Genomic DNA, 17,963 nt, shown 5'->3' with positions numbered 1-17,963 from the left:
CGTACACTTTTGTCGCACGCGTAATCTTCATCCTGAACCTGAATTAAGGCTCGGACAAAATGCTATTCCAGTAGCAGCGAACACAAAATTCTTGGGACTCATATTCGATAAAAAACTGACCTTTTCGGATCATATTCGTCAACTCCGCACAAAGTGCACAAGAGGCCTTAGTATGCTCCGCTCGCTCTCCTCTTTATCTTGGGGTACAGACCGATGCACCCTTCTACGGCTTTACCGTGCACTTGTGCGATCCAAATTAGATTATGGGTCCCAAGTATATTCTTCAGCCAGAGACAGTGCCCTTCGATGGCTGGACCCTGTCCATCATCAGGATCTACGTATCGCTACTGGAGCATTTCGAACATCTCCTGTCCAGAGCTTATACGTCGAAGCAAACGAACCACCATTATCACTTCGACGTAAGCAGTTGTCCTTAAAGTACGCCTTAAAACTGAAATCCCTGCCAGACCATCCTAAGTGGCCATTCGTTTTTTAGCCACGATGGGAAAATCTGTACAACACCCGTAAGACTGCCAATCGTCCTTTGGTATTCATTTCCAAGAGCTACTCAATGAACTTAATATTAAGGTAGACAAGGTTGCCCAAACACCAAAGCAAACCCTTCCACCCTGGCATGCTCATGTTCCAACATGTGACTTCTCCCTTAGAAATTGGGGAAAGTGGGACACTCCATCATCTGACTACCTGCAGCTTTATTCAGCACACCGAGCTGAACATTCTGACTTCGCGCCAGTTTACACAGACGGTTCGAAGTCGGAATCATATGTGGGATCTGCCGCTGTCTTTACAGACAGCACTACATCGGAGCAGATTCCTTCTGAATGTAGCATATTTACTGCAGAGCTGCACGCTATTGAGTTAGCCTTGGATCACATTAGTAAATGCCAATACCAACGGTTCATTTTATACTCTGATTCTCTAAGTGTTTTACAGGCCTTAATAACTGTGAGATATAATTCTCATCCAGTTCTGTCTAGCATTCAGCAGAAGATTCACTTCCTCCGTGAACGTGAATATGATATCCGCTTCTGCTGGATTCCTAGCCATGTTGGGATTAGTGGAAATGATTTGGCTGACACCGCAGCCAAATCAGCAGTTCCCAGTAATAATCGCTGCCTGTTAGTCCCCTATACAGACTACAGGCAAATAATACACGAGAAAATACACTCCCAGCGGCAGGATTCGTGGAATAGACAGACTGCAAATAAATTATATCATATAAAGCCTGTAATTGAACCGTGGCAGTCTAGTCTGCGCAGGAATCGTAAGGAGGAAGTTGTTCTTGCCCGGACCCGCATAGGACATAGTCATTTGACTCATTCATTTTTGCTGAGGGCTGATGACCCTCCTATGTGTGAGTCCTGTGGCACAGTTTTATCCAAGAGGCACATTTTAATTGATTGTCCAGATTTTAGCAATATCCATTTTACCGCTTTTAATCATCTGAATGAACCGTATACACTCAGTCAGGATTTTATCCGACAATGACAATGTGTCTGCTGTTTTTAGCTTTTTAAAATCAATTTTTGCTCGTATATAAAATTTACATTTTTCTTTTATATATTTGTTATACCTTTGGACATAGTGACCTAACTATTTAGGTCACTGAAAGTTTAAACTTTTTTATAAATGACATGGTCTTGGCGCATTATAGCCTTAGTAGCTAATGCGCCAATAAAATCAAAACAAACCAAACCAGCATCGTGCTGGTTTCCAAAACATTAAAGTATGTGGTGAATTCACCAGTGTTGATTCTGCAGCTGCAGAGAAATTTTGTGATGTGTTGGGAAAAAAACCCTTTTAAATCTCCACAGCGGCGTTCTTATCAGCTGGAGAGTTAATTCTGGCAACGATGCTCGAATGGTAAAACTTTTGAACACTTTTGTAATTTTTCCTATGCATGAGATAAAAAAATTGAATAAATAATTCTATTTACATATTCCTGAAACATTTCTTTTTTTCTTCAACCAAATTCAATCAAATTTGCGAGTGCTGCATAAGCATTTAGGGAAATTCCAACTTGCGTAAAATTCCAACTTATGTAGAGTTCCACAGAATGCAACCCTTATGTAAGTTGGGGAGTAGCTGTATTTGTTATCTATTTATATTGAGGCAAGATTTCTTTTATTTTACTGGTTTGTATACAGGGTGTTTCAAAAACAGCTTTACAACTTTGAAAGTGTATATAAATTTATTTATAGGATAAATTTATTTAGAAGATGTACACAATATTTTGAAATGTCAGAATGTAGAAAACCACTTCAAGTTTTATCTTGGATAGTTATGGTTCAATGTGACTTCCATTTGTAATGTGGCAGATGTCCCACCTGTAGTCAATTTCTTGCCACACGCATCGTAGCATCTCTGGTGTCACTTTTGAAACTACGGCAATAATTTGAGTTCAAAGCTCAGCGACATTTGCAGGTAAGGGTGGTATGTACACTAGATCTTTAACAAATCCCTATAAGAAAAAATCCATAGGGGTAAAGATCCAGGGAACAAGGTGACCATGCTATCAGCACCCCTCGACCAATCCACTGACCTGGGAATTGGGTGTTGAGGTGCTTGCGCACTTCTCCAAGGTAATGAGGGGGTGCGTCGTCTTGCTGGAAGTGATTGCATCCTTCTTGGTCATCTTTGTCAATTTGAGGAACTGTTGGAGCATGTCTAGGTACACGATACCAGTAATGGTCATCTCCATGAAAAAGAAAGGCCGTACACTTTTTCTTTGCTGAGGGCACAAAACTTGTTCACCTTTGGGCTATCACGAACATGTTCCAGGGAGGCACGTGGATTTTCGGTGCCTCAAATCCTGCAGTTGTGGGTGTTGATCTTACCAGTGACATGAAATGTGCTCCCATCACTGAAAATTACGAAATCCAGAAATCCCTCATCATCTTCTATCTGATGCATCATTTGCATACAGAATTCGTTACGAACCAGCTTATCTGCATTCATAAGTTGTTGCACGATGGATAATTTGTACGCCTTTAAGTGTAAACGTTTTTGTAGCACTTGCCACACAGCCACGTGTAGAATACCACTTTCCCGAGACGCATGTCACATTGACTTTTGTGCAATTCGAATGAAGCTATCTCTAACCCTTGCCATGACATCATCAGGAACATGTGGCCTACCATATGACTTGGCATGGTGCACAGAACATCCGGTCTCAACAAAATTCTTGTGCCACATGTACATTGTAGGCCTACTAGGAGGTTCCTTATACTGAGTGTGAAACTTTCTTTGAACTTGTGTAGCAGCCTTTGTTTCTTCAAACCAAAACACACAATGAGCTTGCTGTGCACCCGTGAAAGTTGCCATCTTGATCTCAACTGCCTGGGAGCACCTGCAGTGGTAGTTTGGGTACTATAGTCCACGTGCATTGCACTTGAAGTGTATTGCTACATTTTGACATTTCAAAATATTATGTATACCCTCTAAATAAATTTATATACCCTTTCAAAGTTGTAAAGCTGTTTTTGAAACACCCCGTATATTTAAAATGGTTGTTATATTTAGCTATGCCAGCAATTGCTAAGATTTGAGCATGTGATTTTAATTAAGCATGTTTGAGTCTATTTTATTTAATTAAACTATAAATTAAATTAAGTTTTATTTATTGTTGTAGAGAGAGGACTGGATTCTACACATGCTGCTACAATGTCCAAGAAACACAGATTACGAGCTGAACACATTTTACTGAGGATGAAGTCGTCTATTTCTTCATTTCTTTTAAGGTAATAGATGTTTAATCACATCTTAACTTCCTAATTATTAAAAGTAAATTTTGTATGAGAGTTATTATTTATAAGTTCGTTGCACAGATAAAAACAATATGTAAGTGAAAGCACTTGTTCTACCTTGATGGTTGAAATTTCTTTTGGGGCAACCTTTATAGTTGCAAAAAAGTGTGTGTGTTTTGGTTTAAAGAAATCAAATGTGTGACATAAATTTAGGACACATTACAGTAAGAATTGCAAAAACCATCTACTCATTGCTTGGATGGCAAAAATAAATTATGAGCAGTTGTGTACCTTGTCATGTGCTTTTTTTAGAGTATAAAATCCTAAATATGGAATTTATTATGTTAAAAAATGTAGATAAAGTTTTAACGAAGAAAGTATCAAACTGTGGGGGGGCATTCCATTATTCTGTGAACTTTTAAACTTACAGATTTTTTTTTTTCTTGTGGGAATTGGTAAATGTTGTTGCATTCGAACTATTATTTGTAACAAACTGTGTTCAAAGTACTACTTGCAGCAAATTGTGTTTAAACTACTATTTGCAACGAACTTGTGTTCAACCTTCTGCTTGCTGCAGATTTACTGTACCAAAGAAAAACCAGGATCAAAGATGCTCTTTAGTGTAGAAATGAAATGTAAAATTATGTGGTTGGAAATGGACTGGAAGTGGAATGCGTACTATATCATTGCCAAGATTGACTCTGATCACTGCCAATCTCTAAAAAGTTTCTTTTCATTAATATTAAACATTAGTTCTAGTAATCTTAGCCTAATTAATCTTAAAAATACCTCCCAAATGAGAATTTCCAGTTTACAAAATATTTGAATCAGCAATAATGCACTGAACTCTTGAACCCATACTTCCTGGGATTCTCTGCTAAATTGTTTCCTTGAAACTTCCTACTTATTTGTTTTTCAATGTGGCTTTCATCAATTTCCCGATTATCGGCCTTAAAACGCTGTGTTCACATTTTTTCAATTCAAAAGCATTGTGCAAAAATTATTCGATAGTTATAAAAAATTCCTCCCTAGTTATACCTTTAACAAAATAAAAAAATAAAAAAATCCTTAATTAATGACTCATTAAAAGCAAGTTAAAACTCCCACTCCTTGATAATACCAAAACACAAAATTTAATCTTTTGTTAAACTTCCAGCTTGATAATTGGATTAATCATATTGCCAGATTTAATAGCCAGATATTGCCCGCTGCTGAATTCCCCTTTGGGAAAAAACCTGTCCCATTTGCAATTTAAACTCCTTCCATATTTCGAAGGATCAAATTTAAAAAGATAATTAACTGTATGCAATTTTTAAGCAATTAAAATTTTTCTATAACCATATCCAAAGAATTTCCAGCTCTGTCTGAACAAGATATGATGGTAATAATGCATTTTTTCACATCCTACCCTTGCAAGTTAGCATTTTTGGCACTCGCTGAGATAAAAAATAAAAAAAAAAAAAAAAAGACTTCTTTCTGTAAGCAGAAGGGTTGCATTATAAAAAATTTCTCCCCAAATTACAAGGTTGTGCAGTCAACACCAGGCCCAAATTTCACATAAATTTTTTGATTGCTGTTCACCAGAATTTATTTCTTCATCCTAATTTTGTTACCTAGTGAATTTTAAGTAGATTCATTGTACACACTCTTGAAATGTCTTGGCTCATTTGTACTAATTGATATTAATAAATAAACATTAAATAATTTTATTGTAATTTGTTTAAGGAATTTTAACTGTTTTTTGTGGGCTTTAACTAAGAAAATTTACCTTTTATTTGATGACTTGTTGTGAGAATTGGATCGTTGAAAAGTAAAATCAAAAAGATTGAGGAACACTGTTGTAGCATGTCATAGTATGATCCTTGGTCTGTTTTATTGTAAAATAATGAATTATAAGTATGTTTGTTATGTGTTAACAAAATTTTTAATTTTCATTACATGCTGTGTTGTGGAAACTGGATTAATTAGCAAGTGTGTCACCAGAACAAAAAGGTTTAAAAACACTGGCCTATATAAATGCAAGTCCCATAGATTGCATCAAGGACATCCAGTCAGCTGAAACTACCAGCTCAATACTTGTGAAGAGATTGAAGCCATGACAGACAGACAGACAGACAGACAGACAGACAGAGAGAGAGAGAGAGAGAGAGAGAGAGAGAGAGAATATCTGGGGATGATGCATGCTTGCCAGTTAGAACACAAGGAGATTAAGGCCTGCCTGACTGAGAAATACCACCAGAGACTGAGAAACCTGCTAAAATCCAAGCTGAATGGCAGGAATATGGTCAGAGCCATAAATACATATGCAGTCTCCATACTGACATACTTCTTCAGGATCATAAATTGGACCAACACTGAGCTGGAAGAGATTGAGATTGACTTGGATAATGATGACCAAGTGCCACCAACATAACCTGAGGTCGGCTATTGAGAGGTTTACTATAGCCCGGAAAGAAGGAGGGAGTGGTATAATAGTGCCATAATAACAGACAAAATGATCCTGCACAACAGATGAGAACCCTGATTGACCTAGCACTTACCAACAACAGCAACCTCCAGAATATCTTTTAAAAACTGAGAGTAAAGTGGAGGAGAAATTGTTGAAGATAAACACAAGAAAGACACCTGGGGTGGATGGAATCTATCCAGTTATATTAAAGGAGGCAGGAAAGGAAGTAAGCAAACCCTTAGCCATAATTATGAGAGCTTCCTTGGACTCAGGAGAGGTACCCATAGACTGGAGATGTGCAAATGTGACCCCAATTCACAAAGGAGGAGCAAAGGCTGACACAAGTAATTATAGACCTGTGAGTTTAACTTCTGTTCCAGGAAAATTAATGGAGGCACTGGTTAAAGAAGCGCTGCAGGATTATCTAGACAAGACTTCAGTTATAGTTCGGACACAGCATGGTTTTGTTAAGGGAAAGTCTTGCCTGACCAATTTGATTGGATACTATGATGCAGTCACAAAAGAACTGCATGCAGGGAATAACTTTGGTATTATATATTTGGATCTTAGAAAGGCTTTTGATACTGTTGCACATGGAAAACTGCTGCACAAATTGGAGCAGTGTGGCATTGGAGGCAAATTGCTGCTATGGATCAGGGGGAGAAGACAGAGTGGTAATCAATGGACACTGCTCATCGTGGACTAATGTTATTAGTGGAGTTCCTCAGAGTTCGGTGTTGGGTCCATTATTGTTTTCTGTATTTGTAAATGATATTGATGGTGTATCAAGCTTAATGTCCAAGTTTGCAGATGATACAAAGGTTGGCAGGGTTGTTAAGGACACTACTGACGCTATGCTGCTGCAACAGGATCTGGAAAGGTTGAGCAGATGGGCTGAGAGGTGGCAAATGAAGTTTAACATTGACAAATGTAAAGTACTACATATGGGAAACAGCAACCCCAGAGCAATGTATCACCTCTGTGATACTACACTGACAATGGTAGAGAATGAAAAGGACCTGGGGGTAATTGTGCAGGCAGATATGAAGTTCTCTGAGCAGTGCAGACAGGCTGCAAGAGTAGCTCATGGTGTCTTGTCAATGATATACAGGAATTTTTCTAGCAGGGATAGGGAGGTGATTATTCCCTTGTATAAGGCAATGGTCAAGCTGCACCTTGAGTACTGTATACAGGTCTGGAGGCCTCATTTCAAGAAGGATGTAGAGCTGCTGGAACGAGTACAGAGAAGGGCAACAAGATTAGTGAATGGAACAAAGGGTTGCTCTTACGAAGGTTTGCAAATTGCAGTGTCTGGAGACTAGGCACCGGCGAGGTGATCTGATAGAGGTGTATAAAGCTTTGAATGGTTTGAGCATGCTCAATGCCGATGGGATTCTTCCTCTTGCTCAGAATAATCACCTGAGAGGGCATAAATTCAGATTGAGGAAAGACAGATGTAGGATGGATGTGCGGAAATTTGCCTTTAGCCAGCGGGTGGTTGTTTTCGTCTGTTCGACTTCCAAGGAATGGAAGTCGAACAGACTTCCATTCCTTGTGGAAGTTGATAGCCTAAATAAATTTAAGGCTCAGCTGGACAGGTGTTTTGAATGAACGGAGGGGTGAAATGGAAGTGTTTTTTTTTTTTTTTTGGCTGATGCTGCATAAGCTCACTTTCTTGCATCATATGCCTCTACTAATGCTAATATGTACTAGGAAAAGATCAAGAAGTACATAAACCTAAAACAGGAAATCAAAAAAATGTGGCATATGGAACAAGTAATGACCATTCTAATTACCATGTCAACCACTGGCATAGCAGCAATAGGCCTCCCAGAGAATACGTACGTGGAACTCCAGAAAGCTGTAATCCTGAACACCTGTAGGATAGTCAGAGTTCCTCGACCAATAATAGTAACTGGACAAAACCATGCCATGCACCTTGGTTTCAGTACCTGTCATGGGGTAGAAAAAAATCCCATAAGGAGAAGAAGTCACATAATAATAATAATAATGTTGGTCCAATCTGAGATCCCAAACCTGGACCAATTATGAGATCAATTAATTGACCATCAAGGGACCACCATAGCCCATAAAGGAGGAGGGAGGGATTGAATAACCTCATTGAACAAAACAAGGCGATTGAGAACCTGTGGGGTTATTTCCAGAAAAACACAGCATCAATTTACCAAGCCATAAGAAAGATATACAAATGGCATACAACACTCAGCTTTGCAAAGGAACCACACTCACACAGACAGAAGAAACAAAGACAGAAAAATGGGTGAAGAAGGCACTCCATGGCAGACGCTACGACGTCCACGAAGACTACATAAATAGGATGGCTTCCAAAGCCTGAGTCATGAACAGAAGGCTCTTTCCCGAGACTGAAGGATTCATGCTCGCCATCCAAGAGCAGGTAATCAACATCAGGAGCTACAGGAAATATGTTGCCAATGTCCCTGGAGTAACAGATGACACATGTTGTCAATGCCACCTGGTCCGAGAAACAATCTAGCACATTATTGCAGGATATAGGGTAATTACCCAGGCTGAGTACACTCAGACTCGACTAGGTGGCCAGAATAATACATCAGACACTAGCACAAAAATAACAGCTGATCAAAGAAAGTTTACTGTATTGCAATCACCGACCTCAGGCCATACTAGAGATCTGTGACCGTGTATCGTAATAAAAGACAAGACCATCCTGCACAGGCGCCTCCGTAGCCAGGTGGGAAGGAGCAGCAGTGCGTAGCACACGCTTCTTGATTAGACCCGGGTTCGAGCCCATCACCACCAAATACGGAGGATGTGGAAAGGTCAGGGAATGACCACCGCATATCCCGGAGCAATATGGCCTTAGTTGCTAATGCTCCTAAAATCCAAATAACAAACAAAACCTGAGTGTGATACCATCTGAGTATGTAATTCTGGGATTATTGCTACCCAAACCAGGACAGCATTACACTGTTCTTATCTGCTTCAAGCCCTTCTTAAACCCTGTCTTAGTGATGGAAAAAATGAGTCTTTTGGACTTATTTTAGTGATTTTCCAGAGAAGTAACTTGGAAACTTGAGTCTCTCTTTCTCTCTGGGTTGACCCATGATGCCTTTCTACTCTTGCACTTATTTGGGTGGGAAAAAATCGATGTTTGCTCCATGGAGCCGAAGGTGAATAATGTCATGTGAAATGAAAAAATACAATTTAAGCTTAATAAAATCAGTTTTATTTTATTCGGTATTTTCATTTACAATCAACAAAGGTTTGTGGCAACTAAAGTAGGATACATAGTTGAAACAATTCAAACTATTAACATTGCGATTGAAGACCAAGTCGATACATGATTGACCACACGTAGATTTTGTAGGATCTGATGCGAGTTTAAGATCGAATGTTGATTCCATGAAGTTGAGGAATGGAGCATTTTCAGGTTTCTTAACATCAGTGTTGAAATCACCTTTGTTCAACTCTCGAAAAAAACCGATATGGAATCTAGTTATATATCCTTGTAGAGTTCTCAAAGGGCAACAGTTTTGTTGCTCAATTGTACGTAACTTGTTGCATAAAATTGATTTTCTTGGACGCATGCGTATGCGCATGTACTTGTTGCGTCACTGCATGCAACAAGTACAACGCATGCCAAAATCTACAGCCCAGCGTTCGAAGTTATATTGAAATAAAGGAATGGAAATTGGACAGAAATGTGAATCTAGATGACTCTCTTGGGTTCCACTGCCGACTTTGGTGTTTGCTTTTGAACATTAGATTTGTGATTTTGTCGAAATCTTTGAACACGTTTAGTTGATGTAACTTTCGGCATTGTCACAACTTAACGAAATGAAACTGAACTGTGTGTGCGTGCGCATCACTTAGAAAGCAATAAAATTAACCTGAGAGATGCCACTGGTGAAAGAGAGAGAGAGAGAAAGGGGAGAGTTTCAGTGTGAATGTGTGAGAACACAGCTGTAATTTATTACAGTACAATAAGTTTCTTTTAAAAAAATTTAACACCTAAAATCAGACTCTAATGCATTTGCATTAAAGTCCTCTACAAATGCATGCTACGTGAATCAAACTGTCAATCAAACCGAATCAGACACTGATTCAAACCACTCCTTAGTCTATCAGTACTAAATATATGGTATGTCTAGATCTTCAAAATTAAAAAACCTACTCACATATTTGACACTACCATCTGTCTATTCTTTATGGCTCAGTTTTGTTTCCTCATAGTATGTGGTTGTTACAGTATTGTAGTAAATTTCAAATGGACAGAACCAGGATGATTGTGAAATTTCGTACAGAGTTCCAGGCCTGGATAAGAATTTACATTTACATTCTTGTACTGTACTACAGTATGTCTCAAAAACAGTTAACTCTGAAAGAAAAGGTAGAAGTAATAGAATATTCTAGAAAAGAAAAGTATGGATTTCATAAGTTAGCTGATCATTTCAAAATTGGAAAGACTTCAGCTGCAGCAATTATAAAAAATCAAGAAACTTTTCTAAAACAGGTGAGGAAAATGGAAATGAAAAGCAGGATACCATTTTCTTATGACAAAAGGTGCTTTGTTGGATAAATTTACTTTTGAGTGGTGTAGTTGGGTATGCAGTCAAAACATTCCCATCTCTGCGCCTATAATTCAAATCCAAGCTTTAGAAACTGCTAAGAAATTGGCATCATTGACTTTAAAGTGTCTAATGGCAGGTTAGGTAAGTTCCATAGAGTCAAAATATTTCCTACAAAGCAATATGTGGGGACCTTCCGATGTTAATTTGGAAACTGTCTGAATGGAAAAAAGGCTACTGTCTATACTTGATGCATAATCACCAGAAAACATATTGAATGTTGATGAAATGGACCTGCCTTTTTTGCACAGTTCCAGATATAACAACATCCCTTAGAATGGAAAAATATGCTGGAAGTAAAGTGGCAAAGGAGCACCTAACTGTGCTTTTGTGTACAAGCATGATGGGCATTCGTGAAATATCTCTTGTTATAGGCAAATCAATAAAGCAAAGTGTTTAAAAGGTTTGGATTAAGAAAATATTGGAAAGCATTGGAAATCAAACAGTATGGTTTGGATGACTAGGGAGATAATGACCAAATAGGTAATCCAGTTGGATTTTCCACAAAAAGAAAAGTTATTTTATTTTTTAACAATGTCACATCTGACTCGTGCATTAAACTGATTTTTCCTCACAATGTCACATCTGCTTCTCTACCAATAGATCAAGGAATAATTGCAAACTTTAAGGTGAAATAATGACACATAGTTCTTAAACACCTGAATTAAAAACTTGAAGAAAAATTTGTTCTAAACTTTGCAAAAGTATAGATGTACTACAAGCTATAATCTGGATTAGTGCAACATGGAATGCAGTGAGTACTCTACAATTAAAAACTACTTCCACAAAGTGGGATTTGATTTGAGTGTTAGTCAGTGTGATGGTGACTTTGCAGATGCAGTTGATGCATTTGTACTTAAGGGCTTGCTATGGACACTAGGAAATTTTTCACTAAACAGTGATGAATATATTTCTGTAGACTCTAATGTAGTGGTGGCAGGCATAAATGCTGAAGTAAAAGTCATTGTAAATGAATTTATGAACAATGAAGACCTTGAAAAGGACGAACAACAGCATGACCCCAAATTTATAAAAAATATGCTGATGCATTAGATTACCTAAACACATCAAAAGGATTCTATGTGAGCAAAACTGACAAATATAGAGTAAAACTAGTTATGTAATTATCCACAATGAAAATGAAATAATCTAAAAGCAATTTATATTAATTTTTTACTAAAAGTTAATGTTTTATAATAAATAACACAAATAAAAGTTTTGTTTATTAAAAATTAATTATGCATTATTTATTAAAAGTTAATTGAAACACAAATGTATAATGATAAGCAATAAAAAAAGCCTGTTGAGTAACCAGTTACAACAAATTTCATTTTCCCGAATTATTGAAACTGACTACATGTACATTGATCTCAGCAAAATGGACCCTTATATCGGAGAAATCTTCTTCTGCCCCAGTGGTGTTTGCTATAAAGAGTATTTTTCACTGTATTTTTTTGCTGATAGCAAGAAAGTTGATTATATGGCTGTGGCTCTGTTCATTAACTCCAGTCATTAGATTATTGATGACTCAAGTCAGTTATTCAGCTAGATCAGGGATCGCCAATCGTATGTCTGCAGGCACCAAGGTGCCTGCTGAAGGGTTTTCATGTGCCCAAGTGAAAAATCTGACAATCCAACAGTCTGTAGATCCCCGGACTGTGTTGGATTGTCAGGTCACTGCTAACCTGGGGCGGATTATTTCAAGAAAATTGAACCAGTTGTGAAACGTTCTAAATCCCTTCAATAAATGTAGGTATTTCTGAGATTTCAGTATTATTTGGAAACTTATTTAAAACAGACATTGCAGAAACTGAACTAGAAATTGTTAACCTTCAAAGTGACATGGTTTTACAATTATATAAAAAAATGATTTCTGGAGTCGGGTGGACAAGAATAAATATCCTTTGTTAAAAAATGTAGTGCTAATGGTGAACTCTTGCTTTCATTGAACGTACCTCTGTGAGTCATGATTTTCTAGTATGAAGTTCATAAAGTCAAAGAATAGATCTAGACTTACAGATGCACATCTAATTGATTGTTTGCGAGCTGGGTGTTTATCTTATACTCCAGCTTTTTTTCGTTCAATAATTGAAGAAATGCAATCACAAGTTTCACATTAATTTTAATTAAATTTTATTTTAGTATTTAAAAAAGTAAAATCATAAAATAACATTGTTTTGCAGAGTATGTAATGTATATATTAATTTTCTAGTTTATATCTTTCAATATAAAACCCTTAATAAAATGCATTATTCTTTGGTGCCCGTGACTGTTTAATTAATATCAAAAGAAGCCCGTTACCACGTAAAGGTTGGCGACCCCTGAGATAAATGCTTCAAGACATTGAATTCAATCACTAACTATCCTTCAATACTCTGTTTGGCAACTGTATCAGTAAAAGGTTTTTTAGGAAAAAAAAAAAGCACTGGAATTATGTATACTTCTATTATCACCATCACTAAAAGCTTTTCATGGGAATGTAGATGCAAAATATTTATTCAGTTTGTCCGCAGTCTGAACAGTATCATTAATAGTTATGCTACTTATATACAATGGGCCAGTCTGCTTTATCACTTTCTTTCTATTCTTAACATAAACAAAGAATGCATTATTACTTTTCTTTGCAACTTAGCTAAAGACATCTTATACTGCACCTCAGCATACCCAGTTTGTTTACTAATAATTTGTATCTGTAATTGTTTCTGCATTGTGTAAATAGTTCAGTTTGGACCAGAATAAGTGGCATTAACCACTTATTGTGGGGGAAAAAAAAGTAGAATTTTTCCATAATCTTATTGAAAATTAAGTTTGGAGAAATTGAGTTAACCACTCAATATTCCTGACCTGATTTTTATCAATTTCTGCTTATTTTAATATCTAAGAAAATGCTTGCATTGTTGAGTTTTCTCAAATAATATGTAAATATGTTATGATTGGATGATCTGAATACCAAACTTTAAAATCTTATATTGTCAATCAGTCAGCCTTAAGTTGAACTAGAATAAATATTTAATTGATTTGGTGGGGGAGGGGGAATGACTATATTGAAAAGTAAGAAGTGTTTTATACTTCTGTTTTTGACATAATTTTGGAGTCATTTTTTTGCATTTTTGAATTTATGTTAATAAATTCATTGATTTATAAAATAATATAGTATTGCTGGAACAAAATATTTCTTATGAAAATATGTATATATATAAGTTATTTCTTATTTACAGGCTGACCTCAATTAACACAATTAATTTGTCCCGGGAGCGCATCGCACAAATGGAAACACGTTAATCGAATATAATAATCAATAGGAAAAATTATAATTGGTCCTTGACATTCCTGTCCATAAAGAATTTTAAAAATACCTTTTAAATAACTTTTTAACTGTATACCCTGTAAAAAATAATGAAAATAATTATGGAATTAAATGTTTATTGCATAAAACAGAAGTTCCTGAACTATGTGCCGCGGAATATTTTAAATTTTTGAGGGAAATGCGCAATACTTGACATCTGTTGGACACCATGTGAACTACTAGTTCGAGGTAGTTCGCAGTTTCAACATTTCTTATTAAGTTGTTTTGCACCTAACTACTTAATAAACAGAACTGTTAGGTGTTTCTTTTGGTCTAGGTGTGCCATGAAAAAAATTACTGAGACGCTAAGGGCACCGTGAACCGAGAAAGTTTGGGAACCTCTGACATAAAATGCACAATGAAGAAACAATTTGTTACGGATATATTTGAACAATGTTGACTTTCTCTTTTCATCAATCAATTTCCGATAGCTGACAACAATCTTCTCTGGACCCTGGCGAAATAAATATAGCAGAGAACCTCAAACCTTTTGTTTGAGGTTCTCTGCATTACGAAAGATTTCATCTAGTTCTTTTACCGTTATCTCCTTCATGGTAACATTTTCATCTGGCTCATTTAAAAATTAGAATTTTTAAATGCAAGTCTGCATTGACTTTATTAGTGGGAGACAAACAAGTAACACATCTTCTTTTGATGGTTGATGGAACAAACTGAGGCGGGCAGCAGGCAAACATTTGTTTATTGTCTGTCCAACACATGGTAAGCTTAACACGCAATTCAAATCTTTTTCAACTATCACATAAAAAAAAAAAAAAAAAAGATCGCAGTAACTGAAAATTTCCATTGTGTAAAGTGAAAAGTGGTACAATTTTTTCAAATAGTGGTAACTGAAAAACACGTTAATCGAACTCATGTTATGCGAGGCCTGGCTGTATTTATGAAATGAAAAACAGCTTATGGGAGAAAAGGAGTGAGATTGCAGAACATTCAAAGGATAAACCATTTAAAATTAACTTGATTTATTTCATGCCTTGATTTTCATGTTTTAAATAATTTCAGGATATCCAGTTGGATATTATACAAATTGCTGGGTAGAATGTTGACTGGTATCTATGTACATAAAGGTCAAATAGAAATATTAAAGAGATTTATTCAGGTAAAACTTCTTTTTTTTTTTTATTTAGGATTTCTAATATGTAAATTTATTTATTTTTTTCTCATAGTCATGTATCGGGATATAAAATTATTTTGAATAATCAATTATTGTTAAAAAAGGAACACTACTAAACCACGTGAATTTAAGTAAAATTTATTTTGCTAAAAATTAAGATATAGAATTTCCATTAGTGTTCATATGTACCTTTGAAGCTAATACTATATTTTTTTTTCTTATGTTTATTCCCTCTTATCAAGTACACTTGATATGAGGGGATATACATGGCTGACTGGAATGCTTTCAAGCGTCTGGCAACTTTTAGTACCACCACCGTCAGCAAGGAACCAAGCAGTGAGGTACTTCACAGAAAGTATTGTCCAAGCAGCAGCAATTGCAATTCTGAAACCATCAATGCAGTTTCCACCATATCCAAGACCGTGGTGGAATGCAGAATGCACAGTAGCAAGAAAGGCTCAAAACAAAGTGTGGGGGAAATTTCATTGTTGTCCCATCACAAATCATTTTGGATCTACTTCACATCTTCCATCACCCAGATGGCATGCCCTAAGCTTCTCTGGGACAAAGTCTGGAAAATGAAAGGCGGATATACATCTCATGCTACACTGATCCTGGAACATAATGAATACAGAATTGCAGATCCAGCTACAATTAGAATGCTCTAGGCGAGATATTTGCTTTTGCTAAAGTGCCTACTGAAACATCTTATCCCCCTGAGTTTCTAGCCCTAAAAAAAAAAGCTGAAAAGCAGCATTTGACGTTATCTTCAAATAGCTTGGAGGCATACAATCAGCCTTTCACACAGTGGGAATTGAAAATGGCACTATATCTATCCCAGGCAAGTGTTTTCAGGCCAGATGACGTCCATTATGAGATGATCAAACATCTTAATCTGAATCTATGGATCAACTGCTCTTTTTGTTCAAGAGAATCTGTCTTGAAGACCAGTTTCCGGACTCCTGGCTTAAGGCAATCATGCTTGCCTTTCCCAAGTCAGGAAAAGATCCAAAATTTCCAAACAATTACTGTCCAGTTGCTTTGACAAGCTACTTGTACAAGGTCCTGGAAGGGATGATCAATGCTCAATATCATGTGGTATTTAGAAGCACATGACCTCCTTTCTGAAGTACAATGTAGCTTCCAAAGGAACAGGTTAACACTATCATGTAATTAGATTGGAAACTTCTATTCAAGATGCTTTTCTCAAACGTGAGCACCTGGTGTTGATTTTCTTTGATGTAGAAAAGTGTGTGAGTGGCTTGGAAATTTTGAATCTTAAAAGATATCTATAATCTTAGAGGTCATTAAATCTAAGAGGTATTAAAATTTTTTTACTGAACCACTCCTTCCAAGTTTGTTGGGGTCCATTCTCTTTCAACATTTTTACCAAAAGGAGGGAGTCTTCCAAAAGCCAGTTTTAAGTGTCACACTTTTTTGCTATCAAAGTTAATTCTATTATTGAACGACTTCCTCCAGCTGTAAATAGTGCCCTCTTTGTTGATAACTTTAGCATCTTTTCAGAAACATGATGGTTATCGAAAGACAATTTCAGCATGCCATTGACCATGTCAACTCTTTGGCAGTGATTAATGGTTTCAGGTTTTTATCTTAGAAGACCATCTGAATCCACTTTTGTCACTAAGAGAACTTTCACCCCGAGCCAGAAATAAAGCTTGGACAAACAATTATTCCAGTAGCACTCTAGACAAAATTCATTGGTCTTGTGTTCGATCATAAGTTGACATTCCTTCTACATATCTGCCAGCTGCGGACCAATTCCACAAGAGGACTGAACCTCCTTTGTACCATCTCATCTAATAATTGTGGAGCAGACCGCATACTTTACTCCACTTCTATCATGCGCTGGTCCAATCCAAATTAGACTATGAGTCCCAACTGTGTAAGCATCTGCCAGAAACAGCGTACTGCGATGGCTTGACCCATTTCACCATCAAGCCATCTGCATTGCTACTGGAGCATTTCGAACATCACCTGTCCAGAGCTTATATGTCGAAGCAACTGAACTGCTTCTCTCATTTCAATGAATGAAATTGTCACCAAAATATATACATTTAAAATGAAATCCCTGCCAGATCACTCAACGTGGACATCTGTTTTCGAGCCATGATGGAAAAATCTGTATAACACTCATGAGACTGCCAACTGTCCCTTTGATATTCGTGCTGAAGAGCTGCTCACACAGTTTAATATCACAGTAGACAATGTTGCCCAGTCACCGAGGAACCCCCCCCCCCCATTCCACCACGGCATGCTCACGTTCCACCATGCGACTTCTCCATTCGTGATGGGGGAAAAGCCAGCACTTCACCATCTGTCTATTTACAGCTCTATGCTTCCCATCAATCTGCTTACTCTGATTCCTGCCTATATTCACTGATGGCTTGAAATCAGAATTATCCATTGAATCCACTGCAGTCTTCCCAGACAGTGTGTTATTCAAGAAGATTCCCCACGAGTGCAGAATATATGTCACAGAATTGTGTGCTATAGAGCTATCCTTGGACCATATTAAAACTAATAATTATAAAAGGTGTATAGTATATACAGATTCATTAAGTACATTACAGGATTTATCAATGATGTGATATAATCCTCATCCAGTCCTGTCCAGGGTTCA

General features: G+C 36.9%; 1 protein-coding gene across 1 annotated transcript in view; it reads left to right on the top strand.

Annotated features, from left to right (window-relative positions):
- Positions 1 to 17,963, top strand: part of LOC150089683 (glycerol-3-phosphate acyltransferase 1, mitochondrial-like) — a 226,456-nt gene that overhangs the window by 87,113 nt on the left and 121,380 nt on the right. Inside the window, exons 7-8 of the mRNA XM_090368730.1 lie at positions 3,653 to 3,761; positions 15,211 to 15,307. Of these exons, the coding sequence (XP_090224856.1) occupies positions 3,653 to 3,761; positions 15,211 to 15,307 (206 nt within the window). The remainder of the gene's footprint in view (positions 1 to 3,652; positions 3,762 to 15,210; positions 15,308 to 17,963) is intronic.

The sequence above is a fragment of the Mastigoproctus giganteus genome, chromosome 2, assembly GCF_048544385.1.
Source record: "Mastigoproctus giganteus isolate SK-2022 chromosome 2, ASM4854438v1, whole genome shotgun sequence".
NCBI lineage: Eukaryota > Metazoa > Arthropoda > Arachnida > Uropygi > Thelyphonidae > Mastigoproctus > Mastigoproctus giganteus.
This window is presented reverse-complemented; position numbering and strand designations above follow the sequence as displayed.